This window comes from Pelophylax lessonae, assembly GCF_965119305.1.
Source record: "Pelophylax lessonae genome assembly, chromosome: 7".
Lineage (NCBI taxonomy): Eukaryota > Metazoa > Chordata > Amphibia > Anura > Ranidae > Pelophylax > Pelophylax lessonae.
Window position 1 is genome coordinate 67349118 of NC_138774.1, and position 17992 is coordinate 67367109.

Below are 17992 nucleotides of genomic sequence, written 5' to 3' on the forward strand. Positions count from 1 at the left end.
ACTCCACATAAAATATCTTGACTATTGGATTGCTAAAACAATAGCTCTCTACTATCCTGTAAAGCTTGAAAAAATATATATATATGTATAACACAAATCTGCCCTCTACTGGTGATACAATATATCCCCTGCGCACAAGAAACCTCAAAAAATAGTCTTATAAAGACAGTACCGCAGCTACTAGAAAAGGAAAATATGCGCTACTTATACCATTTTTATCTGTTCCAAGGGGCGATTGATTTGAGTATACTTTTACATATCCTGTAATGCTGTGTTTTTCTTATGTTTACGGCAATATGTGAATGGACAATTAACCTTTTGTACTTCTTTGAAAACCCAATAAAATATGACGGAAGAATCTTTGTTAAAAATATCCCAAATACATTTTTTGGTCTTTGTAAAGGTTAAGCCCCGTACACATGCACAGATTGTTGGCCGTAAATTGTCGGCCAACGTCCGATCTGCCGATTGTAGGCTTGTTAGTATGATGCTTCCGACAACCAACTGCGAATTTTCGACCGAAAAAAATCTGGTGTGCATGCTATAAAATTTTTGTTGGCCAACAACAGAACGGCCGATTGTTCCTCAGTCAGTACAGATTTCGGCAGACAAAAATCAGATGAGCAAGACTGGGCATGCTCAGAGAAGAAAAAACACACGGAAAGTCAACCATCACATGACATCACTTCTGAAGTTGGTTTTTGTTGGCCAACAAAAGTCCAGTGCAAGTCTAGAGCACATTTCAACCAACAAACAACACTGGACAAAAGACGGCCGATCGTTGGCCAACAATCTGTGCGTGTGTACGGGGCTCATCTGATTTTTGTCTGCCGAAATCTGTACTGACTGAGGAACAATCGGCCATTATAGCATGCACACCAGATTTTGTTCGGCCGAAAAGTCGCAGTCGGTTGTCGGAATCATCATACGAACAAGCCGACAATCGGCCGATCGGACGTTGGCCGAAAATTTACGGCCAACAATCGGTGCGTGTGTACGAGGCTTTAGTCTTCAAGCGATGGTGCCAATCATTGAAAGTTGATCACACCTGATGTAGTGACGGCCTATCTCATTTCTTAAGACCCTAACAAGCCAGTAAAGTACAAATACCCCCCAAATGACCCCTTTTTGGAAAGCAGACATTCCAAGGTATTTAGTAAGAGGCATGGGGAGTTTTTTGAAGTTGTAATTTTTTTCCACAACTCTTTGCAAAATTAAGATTTATTTTTTTCTTTTTTCATGAAATGGTCATATTACAAAGTTATTTCTCACAAACTGTATAGGCATACTTGCAACTACACCCCAAAATACATTCTGCTACTCCTCCTGAGTATGGCGATACCACATGTGTGGGACTTTTACACAGCCGGACCACATACAGAGGTCCAACAACGAAGTAGCACCTCCAGGTGTTCTAGAAGCAAAAAATTACACATATATTTTCTTGACTGCCTATCACAATTTTGAAGGCCCCGGAGCACCAGAACAATGGAAACGCCCACAAAATTACCCCATTTTGGAAAGAAAACACCCCAACACATAATCTAGGAGGCATAATGTGTCTTTTGAACATGTCATTTTTTTGCACAAATTTTTGGAAAATGTGGAAAGAAAATTAAAACGCATTTTTTTTTTTTTACATAAAGTTGTCCATTTATAAGATATTTCTAACACATAGCATGTACATAGCAAAAATGACACCCCAAAATACATTCTGCTACTCCTCCTGAATATGGCCATACCACGTGTGACACTTTTCCACAGCCTGGCCACATACAGAGACCCAACATTCAGGGAGCACCGTCATTTCCTGACTTCCCATTACAATTTTGTGAGGCACTGTAGGGCACTGATAAGAACTGTAGTGGCACTGATGTGGCACGGATGTGAACTGATGTAGCATGGATGAGCAATGATGTGGCATGGGTGAGCACTGATGTGGCATGGATGAGCACTGACATGGCATGGATGTGGCATGAATGAGCACTGACATAGCATGGATGTGGCACGGATGAGCACTGACGTGGCATGGGTGAGCACTGACATGGCAAGGATGAGGCATGGATGACCACTGACATGGCATGGATGTGGCACGGATGAGCACTGACCTGACTTAGATGTGGCACGGATGAGCAATGACATGGCATGGATGAGCACTGACATGGCATGGATGTGGCGCGGATGAGCACTAATGTGGCATGTATAAGCACTGATGTGGCATTGATGAGCACGGATGTGGCATTGATAAGCCATGAATGAGCACTAAGGTGGCATGAGTGGGCACAGATGAGGCATGGATGGGCATGGAGGAGCACTGATGTAGCATGGATGAGCCACGAATGAGCACTAAGGTGGCATGGGTGGGCACAGATGGGCATGGATGTGGCACAGATGGGCATGGATGTGGCATGGATGAGGCATGGATGTGGCACGGATGAGGCATAGCTAAGGTATGGAGGAGGGAGGGGATGGGTGCAGCTGCAGTCCCTCTCCTCGCACGCTGTACCGATCGCTGTGTACAGCATGCAAAGAGAGGAGAGAACTGAACCGGACATGTGCTAGTTTGTTGACAAGTGATCGATCTGTCATTGGATGGAGCGATCACGTGGTAAAGGGCCGCTGTCATTGGCCCTTTACCACAATCCGTGATGCACCGGGTCCCTTGGACCTTGCAAGCAAAGACACTTCTGTGTACGCGCCCCGGGAAGCGCGATTCTGGGAGGACGTCATAGTATGCCCTCCCAGAATAAGCCGACTGCGCTGTAGCGGTCATTTGGCTATGGCCTGGTCGGCAAGTGGTTAAATGCAAGCAGTGTAGGTACCAGATTTTGACCTTGTATCAGCCCCCTGCAGCTTACTCAACAGCAAAGCTTACATAAGGATAGGGAAAAAAAAAGCACAAGCAGCCAATGAAGTGTGTTGCAATGCAAGGAGCATGCTGATGGAAGAAGAAAGCAAAGTGACAGAGGTATTCACTAATCAATGTGCTGCTTCTCCTCTTACTGTCCAATTACATGGTGTAGGCAGGAGGAGACCTGTAAGTAAAAGTGAAACTGTAGAACATCAGGTCTGTTCCCCTGCCAGGCAAGACTGTACTGTAAGGAAAAGCTGTGTAAATCTCAGGACTAGATGGACTGAATTACAAATCATTTGGCAGGTAAAACAGCTCCCATACAGTATCTGTGTTTCATCTGTGCATAAAGAAGTTTGCATGGCTAGAGCTACACTTTAAAGCATCTCTAAACCCAAGAACAAACATTTGATATATTGCAGTTTACCAGTCCTTAGGTGCAGTGGCGGCTGGTGCTTAAAATTTTTTGGGGGGCGCAAACAGAAAAATGTAATAGGCATTGCTTTGCGGCAAAAAACCCTGTAAAAAATTGCGTGACTTTGAGGTCACAAAAGTGTGAAAGGGGCCTTCAGTAATTAAGGTATAGCGTGCCCCCTTTCAATGCAGAGAGACCAGTGTGCCCCCTTCAATGCAGAGATCATCGTGCCCCCTTTCAATGCACAGTGACCAGCGTGCCCCCTTTCAATGCAGAGATGCCCGCGTGCCCCCTTTAAATGCAGAGATACCAGCGTGCCCCCTTTCAATGCAGAGTGACCAGCGTGCCCCCTTTCAATGCACAGAGACCAGTGTGGTTCTCTCTGCAGGTTCCGCTATAACCTTAGACTTGTGATCTCCCCCAGAAGGGTGCACACAGGAGGGCAGGTACACTTCATAGGACAGATACTGATGATGGGTATTATAGACAGGACAGGTGCTCTACATAGAAGGACAGATACTGGTTGGGATGAGTGGCAGATGGGATGAGTGGCAGAAGGCATGGGTGGCAGATGGGATGAGTGGCAGATGGGATGAGTGGCAGATGGGATGGGTGGCAGATGGGATGGGTGGCAGATGGGATGGGTGGCAGATGGGATGAGTGGCAGATGGGATGGGTGGCAGATGGGATGAGTGGCAGATGGGATGGGTGACAGATGGGATGGGTAGCAGATGGGATGAGTGGCAGATGGGATGAGTGGCAGATGGGATGGGTGGCAGATGGGATGGGTGGCAGATGGGATGGGTGGCAGATGGGATGGGTGGCAGATGGGATGGGTGACAGATGGGATGGGTGGCAGATGGGATGAGTGGCAGATGGGATGAGTGGCAGATGGGATGAGTGGCAGATGGGATGAGTGGCAGATGGGATGAGTGGCAGATGGGATGGGTGGCAGATGGGATGGGTGGCAGATGGGATGAGTGGCAGATGGGATGAGTGGCAGATGGCATGGGTGGCAGATGGCATGGGTGGCAGATGGCATGGGTGGCAGATGGGATGAGTGGCAGATGGGATGAGTGGCAGATGGGATGAGTGGCAGATGGGATGAGTGGCAGATGGGATGGGTGGCAGATGGGATGGGTGGCAGATGGGATGGAATAGGATGAATGGCAGCAGGGATGAGCACTGCTCTCTCCTGGCTGCCTCTATGAAAGCACATCCTGCCTGAACGGTAAGCAGCTTCTTCTCTCATCACTCCACATGTGCTTCTTGCAAAACACACAGAGTGAGACCTCCCCCGAGAGCTGCACTGTCGCTGCCTGTGTGTTTCCTCTCACTCTGCAATCTATCTCCATTGTCTGCACACACACACAGGCACACAGACAGGACAGAGAGGACCACACTGAGTCTGTCTGAGGCACTTACCTGTCACTGCTGCTGCCTGGCATGCTGCTGCTCTCGGGAGTCGGCCAGTCGGGACTCTCTGGAGAGTGGAGTGGAGACAAGACGTCCTCTTCTCTTCTTCCTCCGATGCGTGCCATCCCGGAGCCCGCTCTGACCATCTGACGGCGGGAAGGTGACGCACCGCCCCCAGCAATGATGTCCTGAATCATGATTGGTCCAGGCTGGAGTCTGGACCAATCACGATCCAAGACATCACAAAAGGGGGTGGTGTAGCGCAATGCTCTGCGCTACAGTTACGCCCCAGAAGGCCGCCAATCGGCGCCTCTGCGGGTGGAAAACCCCACCCCCCATAGGCACCAATGAGGCGGGCGCCCCTTTTTTTTTTTTTTTTTTAATTTTTTTTTTCTTTTTCTTTTTTTGGGGGGGGGGGGCGGCGCCCCTGCGCCCCCTATGGGCCGGCCGCCACTGCTTAGGTGTAGCAGTTGTATTGTGTTTTTAAGGTTTTCTTTCCCTTTATTTTCAATGATGATTCTGCCAATAGTACACTTCCTGTCCTAGGCTGACAGCGCTCACTCACTGCACTGTATCTATGGCTGAACAGCATTGTCACTCTAGCACAGGAAATGTGATGTGACTATATAGAACACCTTTACCTCTCCGCATCAGGGCCGGACTGGCCTACCGGGATAGCTGGAGATTTCGCAGTAGGCCAAATGCCCTGGGGCCGATGTCAGCTAGGACCTTTGGGACATCTTTTTTTTTTTCCTACAAGAACAGCTCAGAGAGAAGTGGTGGCTTTGCTGTGAACAGGAGGTGGGGCTGTCCCTGGAGCCTGTAGCCACCCAGGTGGGCTGTTCCTGGAGCCTGTGACCAGCCAGCTGGGCTGTTCCTTGAGCCCACGCCACTCTCCCAGCCTCTTTGTGGCTGCCCAGCAGGGCTGTCCTTGGAACCTGTGGCCGTCTGGCTGGGCTGTTCCTTTAGCCTGTGGCTGCCCAGCTGGGCTTTTCCTGGAGCCCACGCCGATCTCCCAGCCTCTTCACGGGGGGCCCAGCAGGGCTGTCCCTGGAGCCTGTGGCCACCCAGCTGGACTGTTCCTGGAGCCTGCGGCTGCCCACTCAACTTCTTCATGGCCGCCCATTCAGTTTACGGCATGGCTGGTTGGCAGAGACTAGCGGTCAGCTGACTGGTGAGGAAGTGGGAGGGGCTGGAGGAGACCCTAACCCCTGATTTCGGCATAGGTGTCCCTACTGCAAGACACCATGGAGACGGAGACACAGTGAAGCCAGAGACACAGTAAGAAACACTGCCTGTGATTAAAGTTGTCATTAAAAGTCCCCACTACATCTTTTAGATCAGCAGATGACATTGATCAAGAACACCTAAGTTGGCTGATCAGAACACCCTCCAGCACTGCCAGAGATCCCATACCCCCCCCCCCCCCCTGCACTGCCAATGATATCCCCCTCCCCAGCACTGTCACTGATCCCACCCCCTCCCAGCACTGCCACTGCCCCCCCCCTTCACCAGCACAGCCACTGATTACACCCTCCCCAGCACTGTCACTTATCCTCCCCCCCAAAAGGAGTAAGAGAAGGAATAAAAAGAGAGAATACATGGAAGAGAGAGGAAAAGAGGGGGAGGAACAAAGAAAAAGGGAGAGAAAGAATAAGAAAGCCGGAAAGAGAGAGAGAGAGATGGAAAAAAAAAAAAACAAGAAATTGGGATAGAGAGGGATTAAAGGGAAACAAATAGAAAGAGTGGTAAATTCTAAAATGTACCATAAGGGGTTATAATTCTGTATGAGTGAAGGGGACTCAGAGAGCACTAAATGTCCGCGGCTTAGGGGCGCAAATTACTTGCCTTGCCTTGGGTGCTGACAACACACGCTACGCCACTGGGGCTGGTGTGAAATTATTTCCAGGGCTGGTTTTTACTCCCAGCCCGGTCCTGCTCCTCATCTCATAATATAGGAGTGGTGTGCTCTGTAGTTCACAGCTAGCAAGACTGATAACATTATTTGAGATTTCAGTTCAATGCACAGAAAGCTAAAACTACACTGGATTTCTATGAAGATCAATAGGTATTTGTTGTGCACTTGCAGGAAATATATTTAGTCTGAAAAAAAGAAAATTAAGTACTCATAGGCTCCAACATTCTACATTTTTGTTCTTGGGTCTGAAGTCTAGAACCGCCTATAAAAAATGTTGACTAAACCAGAGTATTGATAGTGATACTAGCCTACAGTCTATGAAAATATTGACAATGTTTCTTCATTTTGGCTCTGTTGTCTGCTTTTGTCCAATGTTTTTGGATCACTATTGGCCATGGAGGCCATCTGACCCACATGGCTGCCAACAGAGTAATGAGAAACCAGGCAGGGACATCCACAGAGTGACCAGAAAGAGACACAGTTTCTGTTTGCTTAAAAAAAGTGCCACCATTTTTGGGGTAACAGACAGCTGTGAAACATGATCAGGGTCACTTGGAGGTACCTGCACTAGCCACCCAACACTGATTTTGAAAGGGATTCCAGCCCTTAGGTAAAATTAAATAAAAGAATATACTGCAAACAATAGTTATGTGCTATTAACAACAGCAATAGGTCAGTTCATTTATATGCATTCCATGGAGGAAAACCAATAAAACAACATTTTTGGTTGGTGGGGATGGTGGAGGTCACACTAGGCAAGTAACAAATTAATGAGATTTCCTACCTTGGGGATCACATATCCTCTAAATTCTGTGTCTTTTGCCATCATGTGAGGAACATTTAGGGGTACCACATCACAGAATCTCTGCACCTCACTCAACACAGCCTGTGTAAATGGCATGTGAAACCGATCATCAAATTTTGGGACCCGTCCGCATCCAATCACCTGGTCAATCTCTTCATGGAGTTTGGCTGTACAAATAAAAATGTGTGAAATCATATTTCAGACAAATGCCGTTTTATTGGCATCTCAAATAGTACAGAAAGGATTAAAGTGTGCATGGTAACAGAACCATGTGTAATGTAATTCAACCTCTTCCATGCTGGCTCTGGCAATCCACAGGACTCCTACGGTTCTCTAGCATGGGGCCCACCCGGGTTAGCCCACAGACCTCGCCTTTCTGAAACACCCTGTTGTCAACCCTTCCTGGCCTGACCAGAACCCAGGACCCCATCCAGCCTACTCTGCATGCCAGCCTTAGTCCAATTCCTTTCCCTTGGCATACCCCTGATGAAGAGTAATCGCTGCCCAAATAATGTTCTCTGTACCCAAACGTGACCTGGTTTCAGCCCCTTGCACTCCACTATACTGCAGAAATCAAACCGGGAATGGGAGGAGCAGCACAAGGAAGCAATCAGTTGTGCTGCAGTGCTCATGTACTAAATAGGGACATGCTGATAGAAGGTAAGTGTGACAAAGAGATGATATTATCAGTCAGCTGCTTCTCCTTTTACTGGGAGAAGGACAAGACCTGCAAATGTTACTTAAGGGTGAGTTAAGAGAAACAGCTAGTTTATCCACAGATGAAATACTGTATATAATGTATATGGGAGACCTTTTACTTCAAAGGAATGGTATTGTATCAGGCATTGAGATATTCACAGCCCTGTCACACAGTACAGACCTCTCTGGAAGGGCAGAAGGCCTGATTTAAAAAAAAAAAAAGAAACAGCAGACAAGACTTATCTTTCTGTCAGTCTGCTCTTTTCTCTTGCATGTCCCTGTAACATAGTACAAGAGAACACCTTATATTCATAAAAAAAAAAAAATACAAGGTGTTCCTTCAATGGGCACAGTGATGAGTGAGCAACCTCCTGTGTTTACTATGCAGAAGGCAAGCTGCCCACACACAGGACCCAGAAGAGCGCTGTTATCACTGTAGTAGCAACACCTTGTAGGTATGTGCCTACTTTTGGGGTGTACACTATGTCATGTTATCTTGTTATTGTACTACATTGTATATGTAATAGTGGGCCTTATTTACAGGCTGCCCTGGGGGTTAGGAAAGGGTTAAGTCTGCTAACTCCAAGATATTCATAGCTTTTCCTCCTTATGTAGGGCTATAAATACAAGGGGCTTTAAATACAAGAGGAGGCAGACTCTCAGGGCTCTTCCCCTTCCTCATGGGAACTGACAGGAAGCTTGCTGCAACATTTAGCTCCTCTGGGAACACGTGGCCATCCTCTTGGGGTACCCAGTCGGGGTACTGGAATCAGAACATTAACCTTAGAAAAGGACTCTCCTTTGCTTAGAAGTATGACATGGGCAGACTGAATTAGTTAGAATGAACAGGAACTGTGTCAGCAATGAACGGTAAAAGAATGTTATCTGTTAACCCTGTACCTGCAAGAAATATTCGTAAAAGTTCTTTACCCCTTAGCATCAACAGTATGCATATATGTGGCCTCACTGGACTGGGCTTTTTTCTGTGGGGATGCATATATGCGTATCTGTCTTTGTGCTGGGAGCATGCCACACAGCAAAGAGACTAAGGTTCAACCGGGAGCCCCGCGTCCCCTAGTAATGATCCGGACCTGCAACGCTCAGTTCCAGGTCACCTGATCGCTGCGATAGCCTCTGATACATTGAATCTTTCTCTCTCCTTGCAGAGAGAAAAAAAACATAACTGTGTATAAAAAAAAAAAGAATAAATAAAAGAAAAAATACTCTACTGGTTACTTCTGGCAATGGCAATCTGGTCTTCCAATTGTGGCATTCTCCACTTGTAAACATTTAGTAGTACACAGGCCCTGACCCTTCCTGGCCTGACCATCAACTTTGCTAGTCACACTGTATACACGCCGGCTTAAGCTGCCAGCCAGCATGTGTACAGTATGACTAGCAAAGTTGATGGTGTGCTCTGGTAGTGAGGACGTGACTGAATGCAACCTCCTCCCTAGTGGCCGGTGCCCCTATGTATCCAGCCCAGAGCCCCTTTGTATCTAGCCCCTTTGATACAAAGCCCAGAGCCCCTTTGTATCATTTGTCACAGGAGGAAGAAGTGTAAAGAGGATCCTCAAGAGTTGGTTTAATTAAAGTAGCAGATCACTGTTACATCAAATCTGGGCTGGAGAGTCAGATACAGGCCCCATTGTATCCCCTCAAAGTTGCTGCACAATGAAAAGAAGTACTGTGTACAGAAAGTCAAGTCTAAAGTAACTGTGAAGTGAATGAAACACAAAGATTTTATTGCATCACGATAAGCGCTCACTTCTAAGTTGGAGTGCCCTCTTAATGCAGATTTCTCATGACTGCAGTCTCTACCTGCTTAGTTGGGCCCTAGCAAGCAAAGTTTACAGAGTTCCCCTTTGGGGCACCTAAAGCCTAGCCCACAACCTTAGGTATAGGATTTACTATTGTTGGATATTACCGCTCTTTAGTATTTAAATTACATTTTTAAAATTACATTTAAGGACTTTGGGCTCCCTTAGAACCACTGTCAGTACTAAGCTTGGAGTAAAGGTTATCTCAGTTGGGGGTCCCACTTGCATTACACAAGGCCCTACTGAGTGAAGGCACTGCCAGAGAGACTTGTTTGGGTCCCCTGAGTTCTGCATTTCATACATTTCATCTACCAGATATGCCATGTGCATTCATTGATTCCATCATTCACGTCAGTCTGTGTGACAACAACATGACAATCTTACATTAAAAAAATCTGCAAAAAGTATCTGTTTCCCCATTGCAACCAATCAGATATTTAAACATTGTTCATGTAGTTTACCCCTTTTAGTCACCTTGTGTCTCTGGGTACTTCAGCATGATGAGAAGGCTATACCGTAGAGTTGTACTCACAGTTTCAATTCCTGCTATGAATAAGTTATGGGTAGTAACTAGGAGATTTTGAATATTAAATTCAGTGTTGGGGTTATCCTTTTCCTGCAGAAAGATGGGAAACATTACGGTTCATATCAATGGCAGAAGCAAGACCCTCCTTCTCTATGCCAACCACATCCAGATGTAAGACAGGTTTGATAACCTTGTTCAGTTGTTATTCCTTTCCCTGTGATATACCCTGAATGGGAGGGTGTTGCCGGCTCTTCCTTCCAGATCCCGATTTTTAACTAAACAAGCTTGAGTAAGTCAAGCATTCATGTTGTGACATCCAGCTACCAGACAAATTTGTATCTTTAAATTTGCCTTAAAACTGACAGTTTTACTTGTAGAATTCCCCGCCACTTCAATGCAAATATGATGCACACCAGCCCATTTTAGAAGAGCATTCCAGTGGAATTCCAAGGACCCAGTTTTCTCTGGACAGCACCCAGCTTTCTCTGCAACATGAGGAAGGTGACATAAACTGCGACTCCCTAAACTGTTGCAAGCAGGGAAAGAGGTGAGTTTTTTAAAGTATTTTTAAGAGCTTTGTGACATGCTTTTTTTAAAATATTAGACATTAGATATTTTCATTTCAGGGTGTGCAGATGTCAGTAAAGCAGACCTTACATTTTCAAAGTCCGCTGTACCTATAGTGGTATCAAAATAATTAGACTCTTATGTGTAAAGCAGATAGCTCAATGTGCCTGCTTGCAGTTTCAGTTGTCTTCTACATCCCAGGAGCCCAGAAAGTCATCACTTGGCCTCCCCTTCCCCTGTCTCTGGAACATCTTGATTGGCCTAATGTAATCTTCCTGCTCCTTGGGGAAAGGCCTTGGCATTCCCCCACCCTGGGAAAAAGTGAATCGCCTCTTCAAATCACCATTTCACAATTTCACTTATAAATTGCTTGTCGCCTGAATCCCAGGCATGTCTGTTGGTCCCTGTTCTTCTCATGGTTTTACATTTACATTTTCAAGCCTGGTTATTCCAACTCAAGAGCTGATGCTATCGCTCTTTTGATTCCCAAGATACTGAAACCTTTGCCCTTGTGCTTATCTTTATTTGCTCCTGTAACCTCAATATCCACTGTGACCCCCTGTGACTCCAGAGCACCTGGAGTATCGTGAGACCTCTGTGACTCCAGGCACCTTGAGCATCCTGCGTTACTTCTGTAACCCCAGTGACTCCAGAGTACCCTAAGCATTCTGTTTCACTCCTGTGACCCTGGTGACTTCAAAGCATCCAGAACATCCCATGAACCTCCGTGACACAAGAGCACCCCAAACACTCTGTCACCCCATGAGCTCTCTAAGCATCCTGTATCACTCAGTGACCCCTGTGACTCCAGAGCACCTTGTGGCACCCCTTGGTCCCTGTGATTTCAGAGCATCTTAAGCATCCTCTGTCACCCTCAACCCCCGTGATTCCAGAGCACCCCACACATTCAGTACTGTTTAATGAACCCAGAGCATCCTGTGTCAAGCAGTGAACCCAGAGCATCCCATGTTGGCCAATGATCCCAGAGCATTTTGTGTCATGCAATGGCTCCAATGTGCCATGTTCACCCTGTGATCCCAGTCTATCCCAAAACATCCTTTATCGACCTGTGACTCCCGTGTGCCCTGAGTCCCTCTCGGACACCAGTGTCTCCATGCAGCCTCAGGTACGCTCCTGTAATATTTTGCACTGTCTCCCTCTCATTGTCGATGAGTATGGTAAATTTTGTCACATTAGGAGGTGGGATTTGTAGAAACTATTTAAATGATTTAATTACACAAATACCTTTTCCATTTTAATAAGGAAGCTGTCAATGAAGTGCCTTGAAATGCTGGGATCCAGAGTCTCTTGGCTGGACTTCACCTTCTCAAGTATATTTTCAGCAAGTTTCTCAGATAGCAGCGTTGTCTTGTGGTGAGGTCCAGGAATGTATTCCATAAGGGTAGGAAGAATGCTATGCAGCTGGAAAAATTAAAAAGATTTCTATCAATGCTCAGTCACTGAAAAGATGATCCAGATAGCTTTCCTATTCTAAATAATATCGGTATACATCAAAGAAAGTACAGTATATTTAAGATCATTCAGATACAAATCATTTATTAAAGTCATAATAAATTGAGAATACCCCCTCCTTCCAACAGCTAGTGTCGGTTAGAGATCTCCTAATCCAATTTAAACTAGTCCACAGAGTTAACTTAATACTGCACGGCCTAAACAAAACCTATAGTGGGGTCTACCCCCAGTGTTGGAAATGTACAGAAACCATGGCCGACCTCAAACATATGTTCTGGTCATGTCCCAAAGTGCAAGGGTTCTGGGAGGAGGTTACTAATCTTATCTCCTCCATAACTACTATCCCAATCCTTTTGACTATGGAAATATGTTTCCTCAGCCTCATGGGCTCCCTGGCTTTCCTCCAAGCAGCCAAGACCCTTATAGGCCTACTGCTGTTCTATGCAAAGAAAGCCATAATGAATAAATGAAAGTGGAAAGGGGCACCATCTTAAAATTTTTGGAAATCCCTGTTAATGACCTCCATCCCGCTGTATAAAGCCACCTACTCCTCACAGGGTTGCCCAGCCAAGTTTGGCAAGGTGTGGAACATCTGGACGAAATCTCTTCATAGCAATGAAACCTAGGATGTATCATAAATATGTGGTCCCCCATACCTAAATATGGCCCCCACGTGTTCTTCAGTGGAATCCTCTCATATATACCTTTACTGAATAAAGGTTGTTATATGGTCATGTACTGATTTTTCAATCGGAAGGTGGCGGGTTGAAAGTGCCTAATTGCAGTGACAATTTCAATTACTCCTGCCTCTTGGAGGACTCGAGGAGTTTGGTGTTCTTTAATTTCTTTTCTTTTTCTTAGTTAATTTGTAGTTCAATGACATGTGTTTTATCTCAATGTTATGTTCAAGCCGGGGAATGCCCAGAGGCTCTGTTTTGTTAAAATAATAAACAGAAATGTAAAAAAAAAAAAGTCACAATAAATTAGTAAAACAATAAATCCCTCCCTACTGAATGACCCTGAAATAGTTCACCAGCTATCATCTCGGCTTTGTACTTATTTCGTGGAAAACGCCACTTCGAATATCTCTCCTGCCACCCTCTGGGAAGCACATAAATGTGTGATCCATGGTGAATTTTTATCACTAGCTGTGAAAGCTAAAAGGGAACACCAGGAGATGATCAAAGCATTGATTGAAAAAATCAAACGCTTGGAAAAGCTACAGAAATGCTCTCATGCACAAAACACCCTGCAGGATCTATTACATACATGCACCCTTTTGCTAGATGAACTTGGGGAACAGACATTATGTGCTTCACCAAAAAATGTTCTACGAACACAGTAACAAACACAGTAACAAAAGCAGTAGATTTCTGATGCATACAGTGCAGGCCTCCAGGACCTCTCTTACAATTCACCATATATGTGACCGTCATGGCAAATTGTTTTCCAGAAATGACGACATAGCAAAACACTTTGAACTCTATTACTTGAAACTATATAGTTTGAGCTCTAACTGCCCTGACGCATCCTCGCCAGAACTTTGTACTGACGTGATTGGGGACTTTTTGTCTAAATATGGCCCAGCAGCAATTCCTGTCCAGCAACCTAAAGCTAAAGTGCTGGAACGCTTCCTCTCCCTGGAAGAACTGACTGTGGCCTTGCTCCCACTCTTGGCTAACCTGATCTCTTTGGGCCAGGTGGGTTTTATCCTGGGGAGAGAGGCTAGGGACAACACTATCTTAACCTACACCATTGGCTCCCCTCTTCATTCACTCGAGGCTCTTTTCCCTAGACATGGAGAAGGCGTTCGATAGAGTGGCCTGGGACCACGTGCGAGAAGTCCATAAAGTGATTGGACTTCAATTTCCGAATGTTAGCTAGTATTTTAGCGCTCTTTTCAACGGACACCTGCTGAATGCCTTTACTATCAGTAACGGGACTTGACAGGGCTGACCATTATCCCCATTAATCTTTATTTTGACATTAGAATATTTTCCTAACAAATTGAAATCTAATTTGCATACTGTATCAAGGGCTATGAGTAGGAGACAGGGAATTCAACGTTTCAGCCTTTGCAGATGACATTCTCCTATCCCTTTAATAACCTTGCACCTCCCTGCCCAATCTATTTAGAGACATAGACCACTTTGGCAGCATGTCAAACCTGAAAATTAACTATTCCAAATCAAATGCGTCGAATGTCGCTCTCCTACCAGACAGAGTCGCCCACTGTCAACATTCCTTTGAAAAAATATGCCATTGCATACTTAGGAATTCAGATTCCAGCCAAGTTGTACACTCAAAACTTCCATGTAGCTTTAGGAAAAGTCCAAACTGACCTTAAGGATTGGGCAGATCTTAATGTGTTGAGGCTTGGAAGTTCAGCATTGATTAAAATGACTATCCTTCCACTCTTTCTATACCTGATGCAGACTATCCCGTTCCATTTACCTCCATCATTTTTTGTGTCCTACCAGAAAGCCTGCTCATTATTTACCTGGAGAATTTCTCTGCCTCGTATCAAGTACTCCTGTCTTACATGCCTGAAAATTAAGAGGGGGTTGGCTTAGTATACCTTCACAAGTATTACCTAGGCTGCTACCTTACGGGATTACTACATTAGAGTATTCACACAGACAGGAAAATCTGGGTGTCCCTAGAAAACTCATTCATGCACATTCCGCTTTATTTGCTTCTATGGATTGGCATTGGCTGTGAGAGATCAAGACACATACCCTCATTCACTCTTCCCTAGCCTGCTTCAGAAAGTTGGCAAAATCCACCACCTTTTTTCTCAGTTTCAGGGCCCTTAACCACGATAAGGGGAAACCCTGATTTTCCAACGTGGGAGGTGGGGTCTTTTCTACGTCAGGTGCGGCCTCATAGAGATGTACTTGTACATCAATTTTTCTCAAAAGGTAAACCCCTCACATATCAGAATCTAGAATATGTCCCATACTAATTCCTTCCCCTTCTGAACATAAAGACAACTTTGACATTTATTTATCCTAAGATTCGGCGGCAACGTGGGCAAGGCAACTTATGCTGTTTGAATCTTTATGCACACGGAAACTGTCGCAGTGACATTCAATCTCTTATATTTATACCTTGCTACTGGGGGATTGCCCTTCTACTTCAGATCTTGGCGTCGGAGAGAGACCTGTAGGATTCCATTATGGATGAGGAATGGGATACCATTCACAAATACACACATAAGGGTTCCCAGAATGTAGCTTTTCAGGAACACTACTAGAAAATTGAAACCAGATGGTATAGAACCCCATCTTGCCTACACAAATTCTCCCTTTCTATACCAAATAGTTGTTGGAGATGTGGAAGGACTGACGGCACCATGCTCCACATTTGGTGGTGGAGAAGCTCCATCCCTTCTGGAGAGAGGTCCCCAATCTCATTGCACAAGTGTCCGTTCACTCAGGATTTTACCCCAGGGCAATTTCTCCCACATCACTTGACTTTATCTAAAAAAAGAGTACCACAAATCACTGGCTATGCACGGGGTGAATGCGGCAAGACTCTGCATTCCTGTACACTGGCGTTTTACATGTGACCCAAGCATTAGAGAATAGTTTGCTACACTCTCTAGCATGGAGGAGATGGAAGAACCTATACTGTACATATCTCCCAAGTTCGACTACACATATTGATGAATACCTGGTTCTGCTGGACTCAACTCAAAACTACTGAGCGCTACCAGTCCTACTGATTCCTGGATGAGTCTACAATCCACATATTTTTAGTAGAATCCGTGTCCCTGAGGGTAGACAAACAGGAACAGGGGAGTAGAACAACTCCCTAACTCACCTTCACCCGACTCTATTTTTCCCCTCAGACTCTTACCCCCCCCCCCTTTTCCTTCCCCTACCCCCCCTCCTTTTTTTTTCTTCTTTTTCTTCTTTCTTCTTTTATTTCCGCCTTTCCTTGGTTCTTTTTACATCTCCTGTCCCCACGTGAGGGCTTTCCTGAACCTCACAAGATACAAAATGTGTTTTTCTTTTTAGTAATAATCCTAATCAGTTGTGCTATCAGATTTTTTCTTTGACATGCAACCTTGAAATATCATCCAATATACTGTACTGTTCCTTTTGTTGCACTCAATGATTTTGGTTTTTGTTATCTGGATTGCTTACAACTGTCATAGACTTCTATCTATTTACTTCCAGACTCCCCACAGCGTATTTACGTTGCTACTTTGACATTAAATACCGGGGTTATGGCAGCAGATGGCTATTTTTAAACGGCAAGGGGTCCGTTTAAACATAAAAATTGTCCCAGCAGCAGATTCGCCACGAGATCAATTTTATGGGCAGAGGGAATGTGCCTCTAGCGATAGAGTGAGAGCAATAATTCTAGCACTAGACCTCCTCTGTAACTCTAAGCTGGTAACCTGTAGAAATTTTTAAAGCGTCGCCTATGGGGATTTTAAAAGTACCAATGTTTTTCGCCATTACACGAGTGTGCGCAATTTTAGAGCATGACATGTTAGGTATCAATTTACTCGGCGTAACATTATTTTTCACATTGTAGAACAAAATTGGGCTAACTTTATTGTTTTCTTATTGTTTAATTAAAAAATTTATTTTTTTCCAAAAAAAATTGCGTTTGTAAGACCGCTGCGCAAATACGGTGTAACATAAACTATTGAAACAATCTCCATTTTATTCTCTAGGGTCTCTGCTAAAGAAAATACTAATAATGTTTGGGGGTTCTAAGTAATTTTCTATCAAAAAATACTGATTTTACCTTGTAAACAACAAGTGTCAGAAATAGGCCTTCTCCTTAACCGCTTAAAGACCAGCCGCCGCAAATATACTACGGCAGGCTGGCTCTCCTGCGCAAACTGCCATACCTATACGGCGGCTCGCAGGAGCGGGTCTCAGGCGCGCGCGCCACCGGTGGCATGATCGCGCACCCGCTTTCTAGCTCTGCAGCTAAGTAACAGGTCCAGCAGCTGCGATGGCCACCGGGAACCCAGCGATCGCTGCAGGGACTGACAGAAGGCGGTGTGCCGTTGTAAACGCGGCACACCGCTCATCTGTCACTGATTGAAACAGGGCTCCTGTGTTCCTGTTATTTCGGGAACACAGGAGCCCTGTTTCCATCCACCAAGTTTGGCCCCCACACAGTTAGAATAACCCCCTAGGTACACATTTAACCCTTTGATCGCCCCTGTTGTTAACCCCTTTCCCTGCCAGTGTCATTATTACAGTAGCACTGCATATTTTTGGGTCCCCCCAAAAGTGTCAAAAATGTCAATTAGGGGTCCGATCTGTGGGCCGCAATGTCGCAGTCCTGCTAAAAATCACAGATCGCCGCCATTACTAGTAAAATAAAAAAATAAATAAAAATGACATAAATCTTTCCCCTAGTTTGTAGACGCAATAACTTTACAAACCAATCAAAATAAACTTATTGGGATTTTTTTTACCAAAAATATGTGGCAAAATACAAATTGGTCAGAAATCATCAAAAAAAATAGAT

At 45.1% G+C, this 17992-nt stretch overlaps 1 protein-coding gene across 1 annotated transcript in view; it reads right to left on the bottom strand.

Annotated features, from left to right (window-relative positions):
* Positions 1–17992, bottom strand: part of LOC309559489 (cytochrome P450 2G1-like) — a gene marked incomplete at both ends in the record, with an annotated part of 59803 nt that overhangs the window by 20210 nt on the left and 21601 nt on the right. The window contains 3 exons of the mRNA XM_082262763.1: positions 7385–7572; positions 10399–10540; positions 12263–12439. Coding sequence (XP_082118889.1) covers positions 7385–7572; positions 10399–10540; positions 12263–12439 — 507 coding nt within the window. The remainder of the gene's footprint in view (positions 1–7384; positions 7573–10398; positions 10541–12262; positions 12440–17992) is intronic.